A 17840-nucleotide genomic window follows, 5' to 3' on the forward strand; every position below is an offset into this window, starting at 1 on the left:
CGATTCTTGTGCCTCAGCCCCCCCGAATAGCAGGAATTGCAGGCGTCCGCCACCAAACCCAGCAAGTTTTTGTATTTTTAGTAGAGGAAGGGTTTCTCTATGTTGTCCAGGCTGGCCTCTAACTCCTGACCTCAGGTGATCCTCCCACCTCGGCCTCCCAAAGTGCTGGAATTACAAGTGTGAGCCACTGCGCCGGACCGTGTCTCTTTAAATTTCAAAGAAGACACTTAAGAATTAGGGCCTGGCACAGTGGCTCACGCCTGTAATCCCAGCACTTTGGGAGGCCGAGGCAGGCGGATCAGATCACGAGGCCAGAAAATTGAGACCATCCTAGCCAACATAGTGAAACCGCGTCTCTACTAAAAATGCAAAAAGTAGCTGGGCGTGGTGGCGTACACCTATGGTCCCAGCTACTCAGGAGGCTGAGGCAAGAGAATCCCTTGAACTGGGGAGGCTGAGGTTGCAGTGAGCCGAGATTGCAGCACTGCACTCCAGCCTGGGCAACAGAGCAAGACTCCATCTCAAAAAAAGAATCATTGACTATCCTGTGGGTGCCACTCCTGCTCACACTCTCTTCAGTCTTCCAGTTGGTTTTATTACAATTGGTCGTGTTAGAATTATGTGACAATATATCTAAAATGCCAGATAAATCTGAGGAATGGTAAAATGTCTACTACTTAATAAGTTAAAGTGAATCCTGGCATTTTAGATTAAAAACTTACCTTTAAGGAAAGACTGAAGTTTATATTTTCAGAAATGTCTTGGATTTTTGTAAAAAAAAAAAAAAAACTGCCAAGTCGTCAAAAGTAAACCTTTTATATTTACCTAAGTCCAACTTCGGTCTATGTAACAGCTAAATTCTAAACATGATTGTCTGTGTTTATGTTTAGAACATAGGTATGATTTCCTTCCAACCAAAAGTATTAATAATCTATGCCACCTTTGTATTCCTATACTTGGATTATGACTTGAAGCATTCCGCTTAATTATTCATGTGTTTATAATCTCTCTTACTAGGTCATCAATGCCTTGAAGTTTCCCATTCAGCGTTGTATTCCTCATTGTCAAACTCCCAGCCTTGTACAATATAAACACTCCATGAATGTTTACTGAGTGAAAGAATAAGTGAGCATCACTCTATGACAAAACATATGGCAAATCAAGAAAATCTGTGTCAAGATTTTTTCCTCTTCTACATAATGGCTAATACACTGTTTTCATTCCCAACTAAGAATAGTACTGTTGACCAGACGCAGTGGCTCACACCTGTAATCGCAGCACTTTGGGAGGCCAAAGCGGGCGGATCATGAGGTCAGGAGATCGAGACCAGCCTGGCTAACATGCTGAAACCCGGTTTCTACCAAAAATACAAAAATTAGCCGAGTGTGGTGGCTCTTGCCTGTAGTCCCAGCTACTCAGGAGCCTGAGGCAGGAGAATGGCTTGAACCTGGGAGGTGGAGGTTGCAGTGAGCCAAGATCGTGCCATTGCACTCCAGCCTGGGTGACAGAGTGAGACTCCGTCTCAAAAAAAAAAAAGAATAGTATTGTTGCAAGAACTTTACTAAAAGAAAGTAGGACCAACATATGCTGGAATTATTGTGTTTTTCCATTTTAAATTTAGTGGAAACCGAATAGTAGATAATATTGCCATTATCTAAAGTAAATAAATATCAATGGGTTTTACCTTTATGTAAGATTGCTTTACCACACTCAACCCAGGGTGCGTCAAGCTCTGACCTTGGGAAAATTACTTAAACTCTCAAATACTCAGTTTTCTCATCTCTCAAATGGCATTCATAAAAGCTACATTCTGATTAATTAAAATAATAAATGTACATAAAAGTAGAGGCTTAATAAATAGTAGTTATTACAGATATTAGTGGACTCAATCAAAAAGAAAATATAATTTTCTTAGTGCAGTTATTTATCTATAAAAGGTGCCATCCTGGACAGCATGGGGAAACTCCATCTCTACAAAAATTAGCTAGGTGTGGTGGTATGGACCTACAGTCTCAGCTACTTGGGAGACTGAAGTGGGAGGATCCCTTGAGCCCAGGAGGCAGAGGTTGCAGTGAGCTGAGATCGCGCTACTGCACTCCAGCCTGGACGACAGAGTGAGACCTTGTCTCAAAAAAAAAGAAAAAAAAAAAGGCAAGCATAAAGGCTGTTAAAATAATAATAAGGAAACAAATATCCTAAAGGAAGCAATAGGGTACTAAGAAAATCTACCAAAAGGCCGGGCACGGTGGCTCAAGCCTGTAATCCCAGCACTTTGGGAGGCCGAGGCGGGCGGATCACGAGGTCAGGAGATCGAAACCATCATGGCTAACACGGTGAAACCCCGTCTCTACTAAAAAAAAATACAAAAAATTAGCCAGATGTGTTGGCGGGCGCCTGTAGTCCCAGCTACTTGGGAGGCTGAGGCAGGAGAATGGCATGAACCCAGGAGGCGGAGCTTGCAGTGAGCCGAGATCGTGCCACTGCACTCCAGCCTGGGGGACAGAGCAAGACTCCGTCTCAAAAAAAAAAGAAAATCTACCAAAAGAAGATAACTTTTGCAGGCTGGACAACGTGGTGAAACTCCATCTCTACAACAAATGCAAAAATTAGCTGGGCATGGTGGCACGTGCCTGTAGTCCCTGCTCCTCAGGAGGCTGAGGTGGGAGGATCACCTGGGTCTGGGAGGTGAAGGCTGCAGTGAGCCAAGATTGTACCACTGCACTCCAGCCTGGACAACAGAGTGAGACATTGTCTCCAAAAAAAAAAGGAAAAAAAAAAGATAACTTCTAAAAATAAAGAACAATGGAATTCCAGTCTGAGTGAAAACTTTATGAAAAACCAAATCTGATTGTGTCTCTCTCCTCTCACAAACTTCACAGCTCCTCTAATTTCTACTAGCTTTTCTCAATAGGGATAAATAGTTATGCATTGCTTTTAAACTGAAGGGCCTCTCATTGCACTCTGTTTTTTCTTTGAATAAATTCTCAGAGCTTTTAATATGCCAATGTGCCTAGGAACTCTAAGAAAAGGATATACTAGTAAATATTTCCAAACTTATTTGACCGCAAATCCTTTATTCATAGAGAGTATCCCAGGACATGTGATTTTATATCACATTTTGGAGGAAACACTTGTCTACATATTTGAAGATGAAATCCAAACCCCCTCACCTCTGCTTCCAAATGCTGCCACTCCTGCAAAAATGACCTCAAATAAGCCTGAAATGTAGGTCTCCTGAGAAATGCTCTTAAGAAATTGACCTTTGTTTTACCCAGTTTCTCTGTACATGAATGGGCAGGCATGAGGCAGAGTCTCCAAACTTGACAAGAAAGGGTGGAGATGGGATTGGCAAAAACAGTATTAAAAAAAAAAAAAGTCTAGATAATGCCAAGGATAGCTTCCTCATTCCCAGGATAATCCTCCTTCTTTGAGTATGATAGCAACAACAATTCTGTGTCTTTGTGAGAAACTTTACGGGAAGCCATACCTCTTGTCTGTAAGCATGTTGTGGGAGCTCCAGCTTTATGTAACTGTTAAGTTTTCTTTTCTTTTTCTTTTTTTTAATACGGAGTCTAGCTCTGTCACCCAGGCTGGAGTGCAGTGGCGCGATCTCTGCTCACTGCAACCTCCACCTCCCAGGTTCAAGCGATTCTCCTGCCTCGGCCTCCCAAGTAGTTGGGATTACAGGCGCCTGCTACTCCCAGCTAATTTTTGCATTTTTAGTAGAGACAGGGTTTCACCATGTTAGTCAGGCTGATCTCCAACTCCTGATCTCAGGTGATCCACCGACCTCGGCCTCCCAAAGTGCTGGGATTACAGGCATGAGCCACCGCACCCAGCCAAGTTTTCATATCACTTGCCAATAGGGAAACTATACATCCTGTAACCATACCTGCTAACATCCTTCTGTCAGTTATGTTCCTCCTCTATTTGAGACAATCACACACTTCACAATACATCCTTTCCAGGGATGTTGAACCATTGGCTAACCTAGTCATTCACTTTCATTTGTGTTTTACAACCCAACCCAAATGCCCTTTTATCCTGTAAAGTTTTTCTAGATGCCCCAAATAGAATGGTTTATTTATTTATTTATTTATTTTTTATTTTTTTGAGAGTCACCCAGGCTGGAGGGCCGTGGCATGATCTTGGCTCACTGCAACCTCTGTCTCCCAGGTTCAAGCAATTCTGCCTCAGCCTCCCAAGTAGCTAGGATTACAGGCGTGTACCACCACATCTGGCTATTTTTTTGTATTTTCATAGAGACAGGGTTTCACCATGTTGGCCAGGCTGGTCTCAAACTCCTGGGCTCAAGTGATCCTCCCACCTTGGCCTCCCAAAGAGAATGATTTCTTGTATGCCCACAGCAATGTCTATATACTTCTCTTAATTGCAGTGATGATTATTTGTTGGTCTGTATCTTTGCTAAAACTGTGAACTCTCTTCCCCTAGACAAAATACGTATCCACAGTAACTAGAAAACATTCCTTACACATTGAAATGTACTAAACTCCTTTTAGGGTACCTTCCTAGCTTACAATTTCCTAGTCAGTTGTACCCTCTTCCCCCAATTCTACGGGACCAGACTCCAGGGTTTTGAAAAATCACTCTACTTCCTTCACCACAGTTAACCAAGAGTGGGTGTTTTAATCCAATTAGTCTCTTCCAGGGAAATTTTAGAATTGGGACAAAGATCATTAGTAAAATCTAAATACAAATAATAAACAAGAAAAAAATGCAATTCACATCGGAGACAAAGGGCTGATTTCTCTAATATACAAACATGTAGAAATCAATAAGGAAAAGACTAACAACCCAATAGTAAAAAACCGGACACAATATAAAAAAGACTGCCCACAGAAAAAGAAATACAAATTACTCTTAAGCATATTTTTAAATTACATATGTGCAGCATTGTTTGTAATATAGCAAAAGATGGGGGAAAAACCTAAATGCCCATCTACAGGGAACTGGTTAAATGCAGTATGTTACACGAAAAGAGCAGAATGCCACAATATAAAAGAATGATGGCACTCTAAATGTTCATACTGCACCATCTCCAAGATATATTGCTCAGTGTGTGTATGGTATGCTGCCATTAGTGTAAAAAAAATGGAGAGGAGGAAAAGATAGATAAATATAGATAGGTAGGTAGGTAGATAGATATGATGATGGATGGAGGGATGAATGGAGGAATGGATGGATGGATGGATGGATGGATGGATGGATGGATGGATGGATTTTATCACATATACATAGAATATCTCAAGAAGAAGATAGAACATACTGCTCCATTAATTGCTTTTGAGAAAGCAAATGGTGGCTAGAGGAAAGAGGATGAAGAGACTTTTCGCTGAACCAATTTTATATATTTATTTATTTTTCATGACAGGATCTTGCTCTGTTGCCCAAACTAGAGTGCAGTGGCACGAGGTCAGCTCATTACAGCCTAACTTCTAGGGCACAAGCTATCCTCCTGCCTCAGCCTCCCAAGTAGCCGGGACTACAAACACAAACCACCATGCCGGGCTAATGTACCAATTTTTTTTTTTTTTAGTGGAGTCTCGCTCTGTCACCGAGGCTGGAGTGCAGTGGCACAATCTCAGCTCACTGCAACCTCCGCCCCTCGAGTTCAAGTGATTCTCCTGCCTCAGCCTCCCGAGTAGGTAGGATTACAGGCACACGCCACTACACCAAGCTAATTTTTTTTTGTTAAACGGAGTCACGCTCTGTCACCCAGGCTGGAGTGCAATGGCATGTCTCGGCTCACTGCAACCTCCACCTCTTAGGTTCAAGCAATTCTCCCTGCCTCAGCCTCCAGAGTAGCTGGGATTACAGGTGCCTGCCACCATGCCAGGCTAATTTTTGTTTTGTTTTGTTTTGTTTTTTGAGACGGAGTTTTGCTCTTGTTGCCCAGGCTGGAGTGCAATGGCATGATCTCGGCTCACTGCAACCTCCACCTCCTATGCTCAAGCGATTCCCCTGCCTCCCAAGTAGCTGGGATTACAGACATGTACCACCACGCCTGGCTAATTTTGTATTTTAGTAGAGACAGAGTTTCTCCATGTTGGCCGGGCTGGTCTCGAACTCCTGACCTCAGGTGATCCGCCCACCTCAGCCTCCCAAAGTGCTGGCATTACAGGCATGAGCCACTGCACCCGGCCTTAATTTTTGTATTTTTAGTATAGAACGGGGTTTCACCATGTTGCCCAGGCTGGTCTTAAACTCCTGACCTCAAGTGATCTGCCTACCTTGGCCTCCCAAAGTGCTGAGATTATAGGCGTGAGCCACCACGCCAAGCTCCAATTTTTTTTTTTTTTAATTTGAGACAGAGTCTCACTTTGTTGCCCAGGCTGGAGTGCAGTGGCGCAATCTAATCTCACTGCAACCTCCACCTCCCGAGTTCAACCCCTCCTGAGTTCAAGTGATTCTCCTGCCTCAGCCTCCAGAGTAGCTCGAGTTACAGGCACGCACCACCACACCCAGCTAATTTTGGTATTTTTAGTAGAGATGAGGTCTCACCATATTGACCAGGCTGGTCTCGAACTCTTGACCTCAAGTGATCTGCCTGCCACGGCCTCCCACAAGTGCTGGGATTACAAGCATGAGCCACTGTGCCTGGTCTTAAGAAAAAGAAAAGAGGGCCGGGCGCGGTGGCTCACGCTTGTAATCCCAGCACTTTGGGAGGCCGAGGCGGGCGGATCACAAGGTCAGGAGATCGAGACCACGGTGAAACCCCGTCTCTACTAAAAATACAAAAAAAAAAATTAGCCGGGCGTGGTGGCGGGCGCCTGTAGTCCCAGCTACTTGGAGAGGCTGAGGCAGGAGAATAGCGTGAACCCGGGAGGCGGAGCTTGCAGTGAGCCGAGATTGCGCCACTGCACTCCAGCCTGGGCGACAGAGCGAGACTCCGTCTCAAAAAAAAAAAAAAAAGAAAAAGAAAAGAAAGAAGAAAATTTTAATTAGCTGGGCACAGTGGTGTGTGCCTGTAGTTCCAGCTACTTTGGAGGCTGAGGTGAGAGGATGGCTTGAGCATCCAGCCTGGGCAACAGAGCAAGACCCCATCTCTTAAAAAAAATTATATTTGCTGTGTAAAAATAAACAGCATTTAAGTAAAAATATAAAAGATTTGCGATTCTCAGTTTCTTTGTGCTGCTGAGCTTGTATAGGATTAACTCAGGAGTTGGAGGCAGCTATATTCTACGTCAGGCCAGGGTAGCAGAGGAAGCTGCTCGAGAGAGAAGAAACAAGCAGAGAAGAGATATTGGACAGATCGAGAGAAAATAATGTCTGGGCTCTCAACAACTTGTTTCTGGTCTTTCCTGGGGCCAGCTAGATCTCTCTCCTTGGTTTCTTCGAAACACCCCTATATTCTTATAATAAATCTCTCCTTTTTTTGGCCTAAGCTAACTTGAGTTGTTTCTTGATAGTTGCATCCAAAGAAATCTAACTATCATAGCAGGTTTTCTTTTTTGTTTTTGTTTGTTTGTTTGTGACAGGGTCTCACTGTCACTGGGGCTGGAATGCAGTGGCGTGATCTCGGCTCACTGCAACCTCCCGCTCCTAGGTCAAGTGATTCTCTTGCCTCAGCCTCCCACGTAGTTGGGATTGCAGGCATGCACCATCAGGCTCGGCTAATTTTTGTATTTTTAGTAGAGATGGGTTTTCGACATGTTGGCTAGGCTGGTCTTGAACTCCTGGCCTCAACTGATCTGCGTGCCTTGGCCTCCCAAAGTGTTAGGATTATAGGCATGAGCCACTGCGCCCGACCTCATAGTAGTTTTTCTGTAAATGCTTGTTAAAAGGAAATGTAAAGTTCTTTGTAATGAAATTATTTAGGTTCTCAAAATTTGATTGTACTTAAAAAAAAAAAAAGTCTCCTAAATTGAGGGAGGCCACCTCCAGAGGCATTCACCCTTAGCTAAGGTGGTGTTTGCTCATGGAAAATATGAGCTGGGCCTGGGGCCAAGTAACACATTCCACCCACTAGACTTTCCTCTCAGTCCCTGCCTAAGAAGTTAGACTTTTCAGTGTCTGGTGATGACCTGCCTGAAAGATAAATTCTCAATGTTGCTAATTAGAATGGAGTTTGAGGAGTGTGAGACATTTTTGTTTGGTTTGGTCTGGTTTCTATTTTGAAAGGAAAGGCATTAGGGCCAGGGCAAGAGCACCAATCCCAGGGTAAAGAGTCCTTGGCTCCTAATTATTTTAGTACATTCAGATATGGGTTTCCATTCTAGCTAATTCTGCAAGACTCAAAAAAAAGAAAAAAGAAAAAGGAAAAAAAATGTTTCCAAGTTCTAGGACTACTTAACCTTTTGAGGCTAATACCTTTCTGAAGGCAAAGTCCATTTCTCTGTCAGTGTTTTCAACACTATAGATAGTACTATCCTCTTACTATTTATTTTATATTATTATTCCCAGTACTGAACAGACAGAAAGTACTTAGGAAAATCCTCAAAGTCCCAGAATGGTATTCATAAGGCAACTCCTAGAGTTCAATAGCCTGCAAATGAAGTTAAATATATTAAATATATTTTATATAAGCATGATATCATAATGCTCCAAAAATATCATACACTCCAAAAAAATGGCAGAATGGCAGCAAAAAAAGCTGCATAGATGTTTATGCCTTTTTTTTTTTTTTTTTTTTTTGGAGACAAGGTCTCACGCTGTCTCCCAGACTGGAGTGCAGTGGCATGATCACAGCTTGTTGCAGCCTCAAACTCCCTGGGCTCAGGTGATCCTCCCACCTCAGCCTCCTAATAGGTGGGACCACAGGCGTGTGCCACCATGCTCAGCTAATAATTATATTTTTTGTATACACAGGGTTTTGCCATGCTCCCTAGGCTGGTCTCAAACTCCTGAGCTCAAGCAACCTGCCTGCCACAGCCTCCCAAAGTGCCGAGATTACAGGCGTGAGCCACTGTGTTCGGCCTATTCACACATTTTTTGTGTAAGATGAATTTAAACTGGATGATAAAATTGTCTCTGATGTGAAATAAGTCAGAATAATTGCATTATAAATACTAAGGTTAAAAAAGCATAATTTATTTCTATCATTGAAATACCATTGAAAAATTAAATAACATTATTTAAATACCAGGAACCAACCATACCATTCAAGCAATATTTCTTGAAAATTCATTAGGGATATTGTAAAAGTATAAGACATGGCCCCTGTCCTTAAGGAGCTTTGTTACAATTTATGTGAGGTAAGACAGATACAAAGCATCATCATTGTTATTTTTACTAACAGAAGTAGTATGGTGAACTGGAAAATAATACAGGCTTTTAAACCTTAAGTGTAGATCCATATTTTTAGTTCTGCCATCCCATTAATGTATGATCTCTGCAAAGATACTTAACTGCTCCTAGGCTCAATTTCTTTAATTCTATAGTGGGGATAAGGATGCTAATTTTTTTGTTTGTTTTTTGTTTTAGAAAGGGTCTCACTCTTTTGCCCAGGCTGGAGTGCAGTGGCACTATCTCGGCTCACTGCAACCTCTGCCTCTGGAACTCAAGTGATCATCCCACCTCAGCCTCCCAGGTAGCAGGGACTACAGGCACATGCCACCATGCCCAGCTAACTTTTTTTTTTTTTTTTTTTGAGACGGAGTCTCGCTCTTTCACCCAGGCTGGAGTGCGGTGGCGCGATCTCTGCTCACTGCAAGCTCCGCCTCCCGGGTTCACGCCATTCTCCTGCCTCAGCCTCTCCGAGTAGCTGGGACTACAGGCGCCCGCCACCACGCCCGGCTAATTTTTTTTTTTTGTATTTTTAGTAGAGACGGGGTTTCACCATGGTCTCGATCTTCTGACCTCGTGATCCGCCCGCCTCGGCCTCCCAAAGTGCTGGGATTACAAGCGTGAGCCACCGCGCCCGGCCCCAGCTAACTTTTGTATTTTTGGTAGAGACGGGGTTTTGCCATGTTGCCCAGGCTGGTCTCAAACTCCTAAGCTCAAGTGATCCACCTGCCTCGGCCTCCCAAAATACTGGGATTACAAACATGAGCCACCGCACCCAGCCAGGATGCTAAATTTAAAGGACTGGTTTTTAGCCAGGTGTGGTGTCAAGAGCCTGTAATCCCAGCTACTCGGGAAACTGAGACAGGAGAATTGCTTGAACCTGGGAGGCGGAGGTTGCAGTGAGCCGAGATCACGCCACTGTACTCCAGCCTGGGTGACAGAGTGATAGCTTGTCTAAAAAAAAGAAAAAAGAAAAAAAAGAACTGGTTTTGTTTTGTTTAGTTTTCTTTAGAGATGGGGATCTCACTGTGTTGCCCAGGCTGGTCTATGAACTCCTGGGCCCAAGCGATCCTCCCCCATCAGCCTCCCAAAATGCTGGGATTACAGGCCTGAGACACTGTGCCCGGCCAGGACAGTTGCAAGAATTAAATTGCAATATGGATGCAAATACCTAAGTAAATGCTTGATATGTGTCAGGTGTTCGAAAAATATTAGTGTATTCTCCAACCGAATTGAAGGGATTGCATATTTTCTAACTCGCTTCTACTTATTGATAAATAATAGTTTTATTATTGGTGAATTTTAAAATTGAAGTTAGCTAAAACTGCAATCATTTTAACAACCAAAACTTTAATTTTCTCAACACTAAAACTCAATTCCGCGCCAGGCCAGCCGGACACCTGCGCCCTCCTGCAGCCGCCACCACAGCTGCCAAGATGTCTGGCCCAGACATCAAGACGCCGTCCGCCATCCAGATCTGCCGGATCATGCGGCCAGATGACGCCATGTGGCCCGCAATGTCTAGGCAGGACCATCCTGAAGATGATCGAGGAGGCGGGCGCCATCATCAGCACCCGGCATTGCAACCCCCAGAACAGGGAGCGCTGTGTGGCCGCTCTGGCTCGGGTTGAGTGAACCGACTTTCTGTGGCCCATGTGCATCGGTGAGGTGGCCCACATCAGCGCGGAGATCACCTACACCTCCAAGCACTCTGTGGAGGTGCAGGTCAACGTGATGTCCGAAAACATCCTCACAGGTGCCAAAAAGCTGACCAATAAGGCCACCCTCTGGTATGCGCCCCTGTCGCTGACGAACGTGGACAAGGTCCTCGAAGTGCCTCCTGTTGTGTATTTCCGGCAGGAGCAGGAGGAGGAGGGCCAGAAGAGGTACGAAACCCAGAAGCTGGAGCGCATGGAGACCAACTGGAGAAACGGGGACATCTTGCAGCCAGTCCTCAACCCAGAGCCGAACACTGTCAGCTACAGCCAGTCCAGCTTGATCCACCTGGTGGGGCCTTCTTCATACTGTACCCTGCACAGCTTCCTGCATGAAGGCGTGACCATGAAGGTGATGGATGAGGTCACCGGGATCTTGGCTGCACGCCACTGCAAGACCAACCTCGTCACAGCTTCCATGGAGGCCATTAATTTTCACGACAAGATCAGAAAAGGCTACATCAAGACCATCTCGGGACGCATGACCTTCACGAGCAATAAGTCCGTAGAGATCGAGGTCTTGGTGGACGCCGACTGTGTTGTGGACAGCTCTCAGAAGCACTACCGGGCTGCCAGTGTCTTCACCTAAGTGTCGCTGAGCCAGGAAGGCAGGTTGCTGCCCGTGTCCCAGCTCGTGCCCGAGACCCAGGAGGAGAAGAAGCGCTTTGAGGCCTGGCTCGGTGGCTCACGCCTGTAATCCCAGCACTTTGGGAGGCTGAGGCAGGTGGATCACTTGACCTCAGGAGTTCAAGACCAGCCTAGCCAACATGGCAAAACCCCTGAGTAGCTGGGATTACAGGCTTCTACCACCATGTCTGGCTAATTTTTTGTATTTTTAGTAGAGATGGGGTTTCATCATGTTGGTCAGGCTGGTCTCAAACTCCTGACCTCAGGTATTCCACCTGCCTCGGTCTGCCAAAGTGCTGAGATTACAGGCGTGAGCCATCACACCTGGCCAGCGACTTTTTAATATATAAAACCATGCCTTGGGCCGGGCTTGGTGGCTCACCCTGTAATCCCAGCACTTTGGGAGGCTGAGGCGGGTGGATCACCTGAGGTCAGGAGTTCGAGACGAGTCTGACCAACATGGTGAAAACCCCGTCTCTACTAAAAATACAAAAATTAGCCATGCGTGGTGGTGTGCGCTTGTAGTCCCAGCTCAAGAGACTGAGGCAGGAGAATCCCTTGAACCCAGGAGGCAGAGATTGCAGTGAGCCGAGATTGAGCCACTGCACTCCAGCCTCAGCGACAGAGCAAGACTCCGTCTCAAAACAACAACAACAAAAACTTGTTCCAAATCAGAAATCAATCATAATTTATAGGATAATGTCAATGAGTTTTCTCATTTTTCTTTTGGCCAAGTACAAAATATAGGAGGATTTGGGCCCGGCGCAGTGGCTCACACCTGTAATCCCAGCACTTTGGGAGTCCGAGGTGGGCGGATCACTTGACGTCAGGAGTCTGGGACCAGCCTGGCCAACACGGCGAAACCCCGTCTCTACTAGAAATACAAAAATTAGCTGGGCACGGTAGAGTGTACATGTAATCTCAGCTATTTAGGAGGCTGAGGCAGGAGAATCGCTTGAACCCAGGAGGCGGAGGTTGCAGTGAGCAGAGATCGCACCAATAGGAGGCTGGAGTGTAGTGCCAATATCTCGGCTCACTCCAGTTTAAGCCTCCTGGGCTCAAGGATTCTCCCACCTCAGCCTCCCGAGTAACTGGGATCGAAGGCGCATGGCACCACACCAAGCCAATTTTTAAATTTTTTGTAGACAAGGATATGGGGTCTCACTATATTGCCTAGGCTGGTCTCCAACTCCTGGGCTCGAGGGATCCTACAGCAGCAGCCCCCCAAAGTGCTGGGATTATAGGCTTGAGCCACCGCACCCGGCCTCAATTTTTTTCTTCTGATTTTAAAGGAAATTAAAACATTTTCATGGACCCCTAGGCACTATGGGTATAATCGACCCTAGGCACTGCCTGCTGTGCCTAATGAAGAAGTTGGCCCTGGACAACACTGAACACACTGGACCAAGTAATGCTTAAATCCCAAAGGAAGTGTGTACTCTTGAGGGAAATGAGAGGAAATGAGGCAAGCATACCTAAGTTGTTCTTCCTGATTTACCAATCAGATGAGTTATTCTCTGCCTTGCATTACAGTGGATAAAGGGAAAGCAAGGAGCGCATCATTCCAGCTCAACTCACATGAAAGAAAATAGCGGTAGAGAAAAAGCAACCCTCTCTGAGCAATTCTATTCTTAAGGCTGAAATGATTGCATTCGGTTATCGTAATTAGATAACACTGGTCTTTTATGATTACCGAGCTAATTCTTCTTGCTCCAGATTCCTGTTTACCAGAAAATCTGATGATAACTAGGCTTCCCATGTAGATTATCCTACAAGGAAAGAATATCTCAAGCAGGCCAGGTGTGGTGTCTCACGTCTGTAATCCCAGCACTTTGGGAGGCCCAGGCGGGTAGTTCACTTGAGACCAGGAGTTCGAGACCAGCCTGGGCAACATGGCAAAATGTCATCTTTACCAAAAAATACAAAACATTAGCTGGGTATGGTGGCTTGCGCCTGTAGACCCAGCTACTCAGGAGGCTGAGGTGGGAGGATGGCTTGAGCCCAGGAGGTAGAGGTTGCAGTGAGCTGAGATCGTATTGCACTCCAGCCTGGGTGACAGAGTGAGACCCTGTCTCAAAAACAAAACAAAAAATCTCAAGCAGCTGATAAATATACAGTCTGAATATACAATCTGCTGTCTGGTTACATTTCTCATTGTAAGGTAGCAAATTAACATTCTGGTTTATATATCCTCACAAGAGACTGGTTGGCATGAGAATCCATGGATTCATTTAACTCATTCATATAACTGACTTGACCATGTTATTAAACTGGAAATGTTGAGGTTCAAAATCTAAACCATAAAGGCGTAATCCAACGTACTACAACCTAGCCAGTAAGTTTGTATTAGCTGCAATTCAATTTTCCCATTTTCTAACCACAACACACACCCCAGTCCTCACACCTTTCTTATAATCCTATGTCCTCAAATTAGCTGAGTGGGGGAATCCGAGGGCACAAAAAAGGAGGAAACATTCCAGCAAAATGTTTCTGATTTTTTTTTTTTTTTGAGATAGAGTCTCGCTCTGTCACCCAGGCTGGAGTACAGTGGCACGATCTCGACTCACTGCAACCTCCGCCTCCCGGGTTCAAGAAATTCTTCTGCCTCAGCCTCCCAAGTAGCTGGGACTACAGGCACGTACCACCATGCCCAGCTAATTTTTGTATTTTTAGTACAGATGAGGTTTCACCATATTGGCCAGTCTGGTCTCAAACTCCTGACCTTGTGATCCGCCCTCCTTGGCCTCCCAAAGTGCTGGGATTACAGGCATGAGCCACCGTGCCTAGCTGTCTAATTTTTCCTGTTTTCTTTTCTCTCTCTCTCTCTCTCCCTTTTTTTTTTTTTTTTTTTGGAGACAGGGTCACTGCAGCCAGGACTCCCACTCCCTCCAGGATTCTCCCACCTCAGCCTCCCGATTAATTCATGCCACCATGCCTAGCTAATTTTTTTTTTTTTTTTTGAGATGAAGTTTCACTCTCGTTGCCCAGGCTGGAGTGCAATGGCACGACCTCAGCTCACTACAACCTCTGCCTCCTGGGTTCAAGTGATGCTCCTGTCTCAGCCTCCCAAGTAGCTGGGATTACAGGTGCCCGCCACCACACCCAGCTTATTTTTGTATTCTTAGTAGAGACCATGTTGGCCAGGCTGGTCTTGAACTCTTGACCTCAGGTGATCCACCCGCCTCAGCCTCCCAAAGTGCTAGGATTACAGGTGTGAGCCACCACGCCCGGCCGTGAATTATTATTTTCTTCCGGGTCTATCGAATGTCAAGGAATCTTTAATGCATGACTGTTCTCCATGGCTCATAATTAAAGAAGGGCTAGTCATTAGCAGTTGGTTCTGTGTAAACAAGTCATATCCTTTATGACAAATTATCTCTTGGAAATTTTCATTTAGTCTTAACCACCTCCATGGCCAGACAAGATGTCATCTTGGATCAAGATACGGAAGAACTGGTGACACAACAAAGTTTGTTAATGGAGCATGTCAATAGTTATACTCTTTCATCAAACATGTGTTCAGAGCCAGTGAAGTGCTGGTCAGCCTAACAGAATTGGAGGCAGGAAAGTATGATTTAGCTGTGTGCCCAGAAAGAAAATGAAACAGATTTGGGGCTGGGCGCGGTGGCTCACGCTTGTAATCCCAGCACTTTGGGAGGCTGAGGCGGGCGGATCACGAGGTCAGGAGATCGAGACCACGGTGAGACCCCGTCTCTACTAAAAATACAAAAAAAATTAGCCGGGCGTGGTGGCGGGCGCCTGTAGTCCCAGCTACTCGGAGAGGCTGAGGCAGGAGAATGGCGTGAACCCGGGAGGCGGAGCTTGCAGTGAGCCGAGATCGCGCCACTGCACTCCAGCCTGGGTGACAGAGCGAGACTCTGTCTCAAAAAAAAAAAAAAAAGAAACAGATTTGGGTGAATACTTATTAATCTCTGTCTCAGCAACTGGGATTATATTCTCATTTTCATAGGAAATGGAGGCACTGAGAGAATAAGTAACATGCCGAAGGCCACATAGGTAGAAATAATGATATAATCATAATGTAGTTGTGTTTCAAACTCAGTCCTGTTCAGTTCGATAAACATTTGTCCAGTCCTCATTCTATGATATGTCCTGTGAATTGGCATTGAGAATGCAGCCGTGGCCGGGCGCGGTGGCTCAAGCCTGTAATCCCAGCACTTTGGGAGGCCGAGGCGGGTGGATCACGAGGTCAGGAGATCGAGACCATCCTGGCTAACACGGTGAAACCCCTTCTCTACTAAAAAATACAAAAAAATTAGCCGGGCGTGTTGGTGGGCGCCTGTGGTCTCAGCTACTCGGGAGGCTGAGGCAGGAGAATGGCGTGAATCCAGGAGGTGGAGGTTGCGGTGAGCCGAGATCGCGCCACCGCACTCCAGCCTGGGGGACAGAGAAAGACTCCGTCTCAAAAAAAAAAAAAAAAAAAAAAAAAAAAGAGAATGCAGCCGTGAACCCCACTGAAGAACTTTTATCAGCTTCCAGCCACCAAGACAGTAAACCCATCTACAGGACCACTCATGCCTTCTGCCAGCCTTGTTGGTACCGTGGGAGAGGTATAGCTCCTCCTAACTAAGGCTACTCTTTCCCCTGTGTTTTATTTATTTGTTTTATTATTTTTATTTTATTGTATTTTACTGAGACAGGGTCTTGCTTTGTCTCCCAGGCTGGAGTGCAGTGATGTGATCTCAGCTCACTGCAACCTCCGCCTCCTGGGTTCAAGGGATTCTCGTGCTTCAGCCTCCCGAGTAGCTGGGATTACAGGCACACAGCACCATGCCCAGCTAAATTTTGTGGTTTTAGTAGAGATAAGGTTTCACCACGTTGGCCAGGCTGGTCTCAAATTCCTGACCTCAAGTGATCTGCCCACCTCGGCCTCCCAAAGTGCTGGGATTACAGGTGTGAGCCACCTCACCTGGCCTCCCCTGTGTTTTAGATCCCACCCTCATACCCTTTATTCTCCTTGAAAAAAAAAACTTTTTATTTTGAAATAATTTTACACTTAAAAAAAGTTACAAAAATAGTACAGAATTCACATATACCCTTCACCCAGCTTCCTCTAATGATAAAAACATGCACAGGCATAGTACAATGATCAAAACTATAAAGTTAACATTACTAAATCGCTATAAACTATATACCTTATTTGGATTTTACCAGTTTTCCCCCTAATGTCCTTTTTTTTTTTTTTTTTTTTTTTTAGATAGAGTCTTGCTCTGTCACCCAGGCTGGAGTGCAGTGGGGTGATCTCGGCTCACTGCAAGCTCCGCCTCCCGGTTCACACCATTCTCCTGCCTCAGCCTCCCGAGTAGCTGGGACTACAGGTGCCCACCACCATGCCCGGCTAATTTTTTGTATTTTTAGTAGAGACGGGGTTTCACCGTGTTAGCCAGGATGGTCTCGATCTCCTGACCTTGTGATCCACCTGCCTCGGCCTCCCAAAGTGCTGAGATTACAGGTGTGAGCCACTGTGCCCTACCCTTTTTGTATTTATTTATTTATTTAGAGACAGAGTGGGTATTGCTCTGTTGCCCAGGCTGGAGGGCAGTGGCGTGATCTTGGCTCACTGCAACCTCCACCTCCCAGGTTCAAGCCATTCTCCTGCCTCAGCCTCCTGAGTAGTGGGATTACAGGCCTGCACCACCACGCCTGGCTAACTTTTTGTATTTTTAGTAGAGATGAGTTTTCACTATGTTGGTAATGTCCTTTTTCTGTTCCATGATCCAATCCAGAATCCCATACTGCATTTAGTTGTTGTGTTTCCTTAGTCTTCTCCAATCTATGACAATTCCTCAGTCTTTCCTTGTCTTTCATAACTTTGACACTTTTTTTTTGGTAAGACAGAGTCTCACTGTGTCACCCAGGCTATAGTGCAGTATGAAGCAATCCTTCCACCTCATCCTCCCAAATAACTGAGAGATGAGCATGGACCACCACACTCAGCTAGTTTTTAAATTTTTTGTAGAGACAAATTCTCACTATGATGTCTGATGCCCAGGCTGTTCTCAAACTCCTAAGCTCAAGTGATCTTCCAGCCTCACCTCCCAAAGCTCTGAGATTGCAGACATGAGCCCCCGCACCAGCCGACTTTGACACTTGGATGAGTATTAGTAGTCATCTTGCAAAATATCTCTCAATTTGGTTTATCTGGCATTTTTTTCATAATTAGATTGAAGTTGTGGATTTTTGACAAAAATGACACAAAAGTTATATCATGTTCTCTCAATGCATTATATC

General features: G+C 45.2%; 1 protein-coding gene across 1 annotated transcript; it reads left to right on the forward strand.

Moving 5' to 3' along the window:
• Positions 1-10682: 10682 nt before the first annotated feature.
• Positions 10683-11550, forward strand: LOC116456657 (putative cytosolic acyl coenzyme A thioester hydrolase-like). Its single transcript, XM_032135409.2, is given in 2 exon segments — positions 10683-10750; positions 10752-11550. Coding segments are annotated over 2 exon segments (867 nt in total).
• The last annotated feature ends 6290 nt before the right edge of the window (positions 11551-17840 follow it).

This window comes from Hylobates moloch, unplaced genomic scaffold, assembly GCF_009828535.3.
Source record: "Hylobates moloch isolate HMO894 unplaced genomic scaffold, HMol_V3 SCAFFOLD_17, whole genome shotgun sequence".
Lineage (NCBI taxonomy): Eukaryota > Metazoa > Chordata > Mammalia > Primates > Hylobatidae > Hylobates > Hylobates moloch.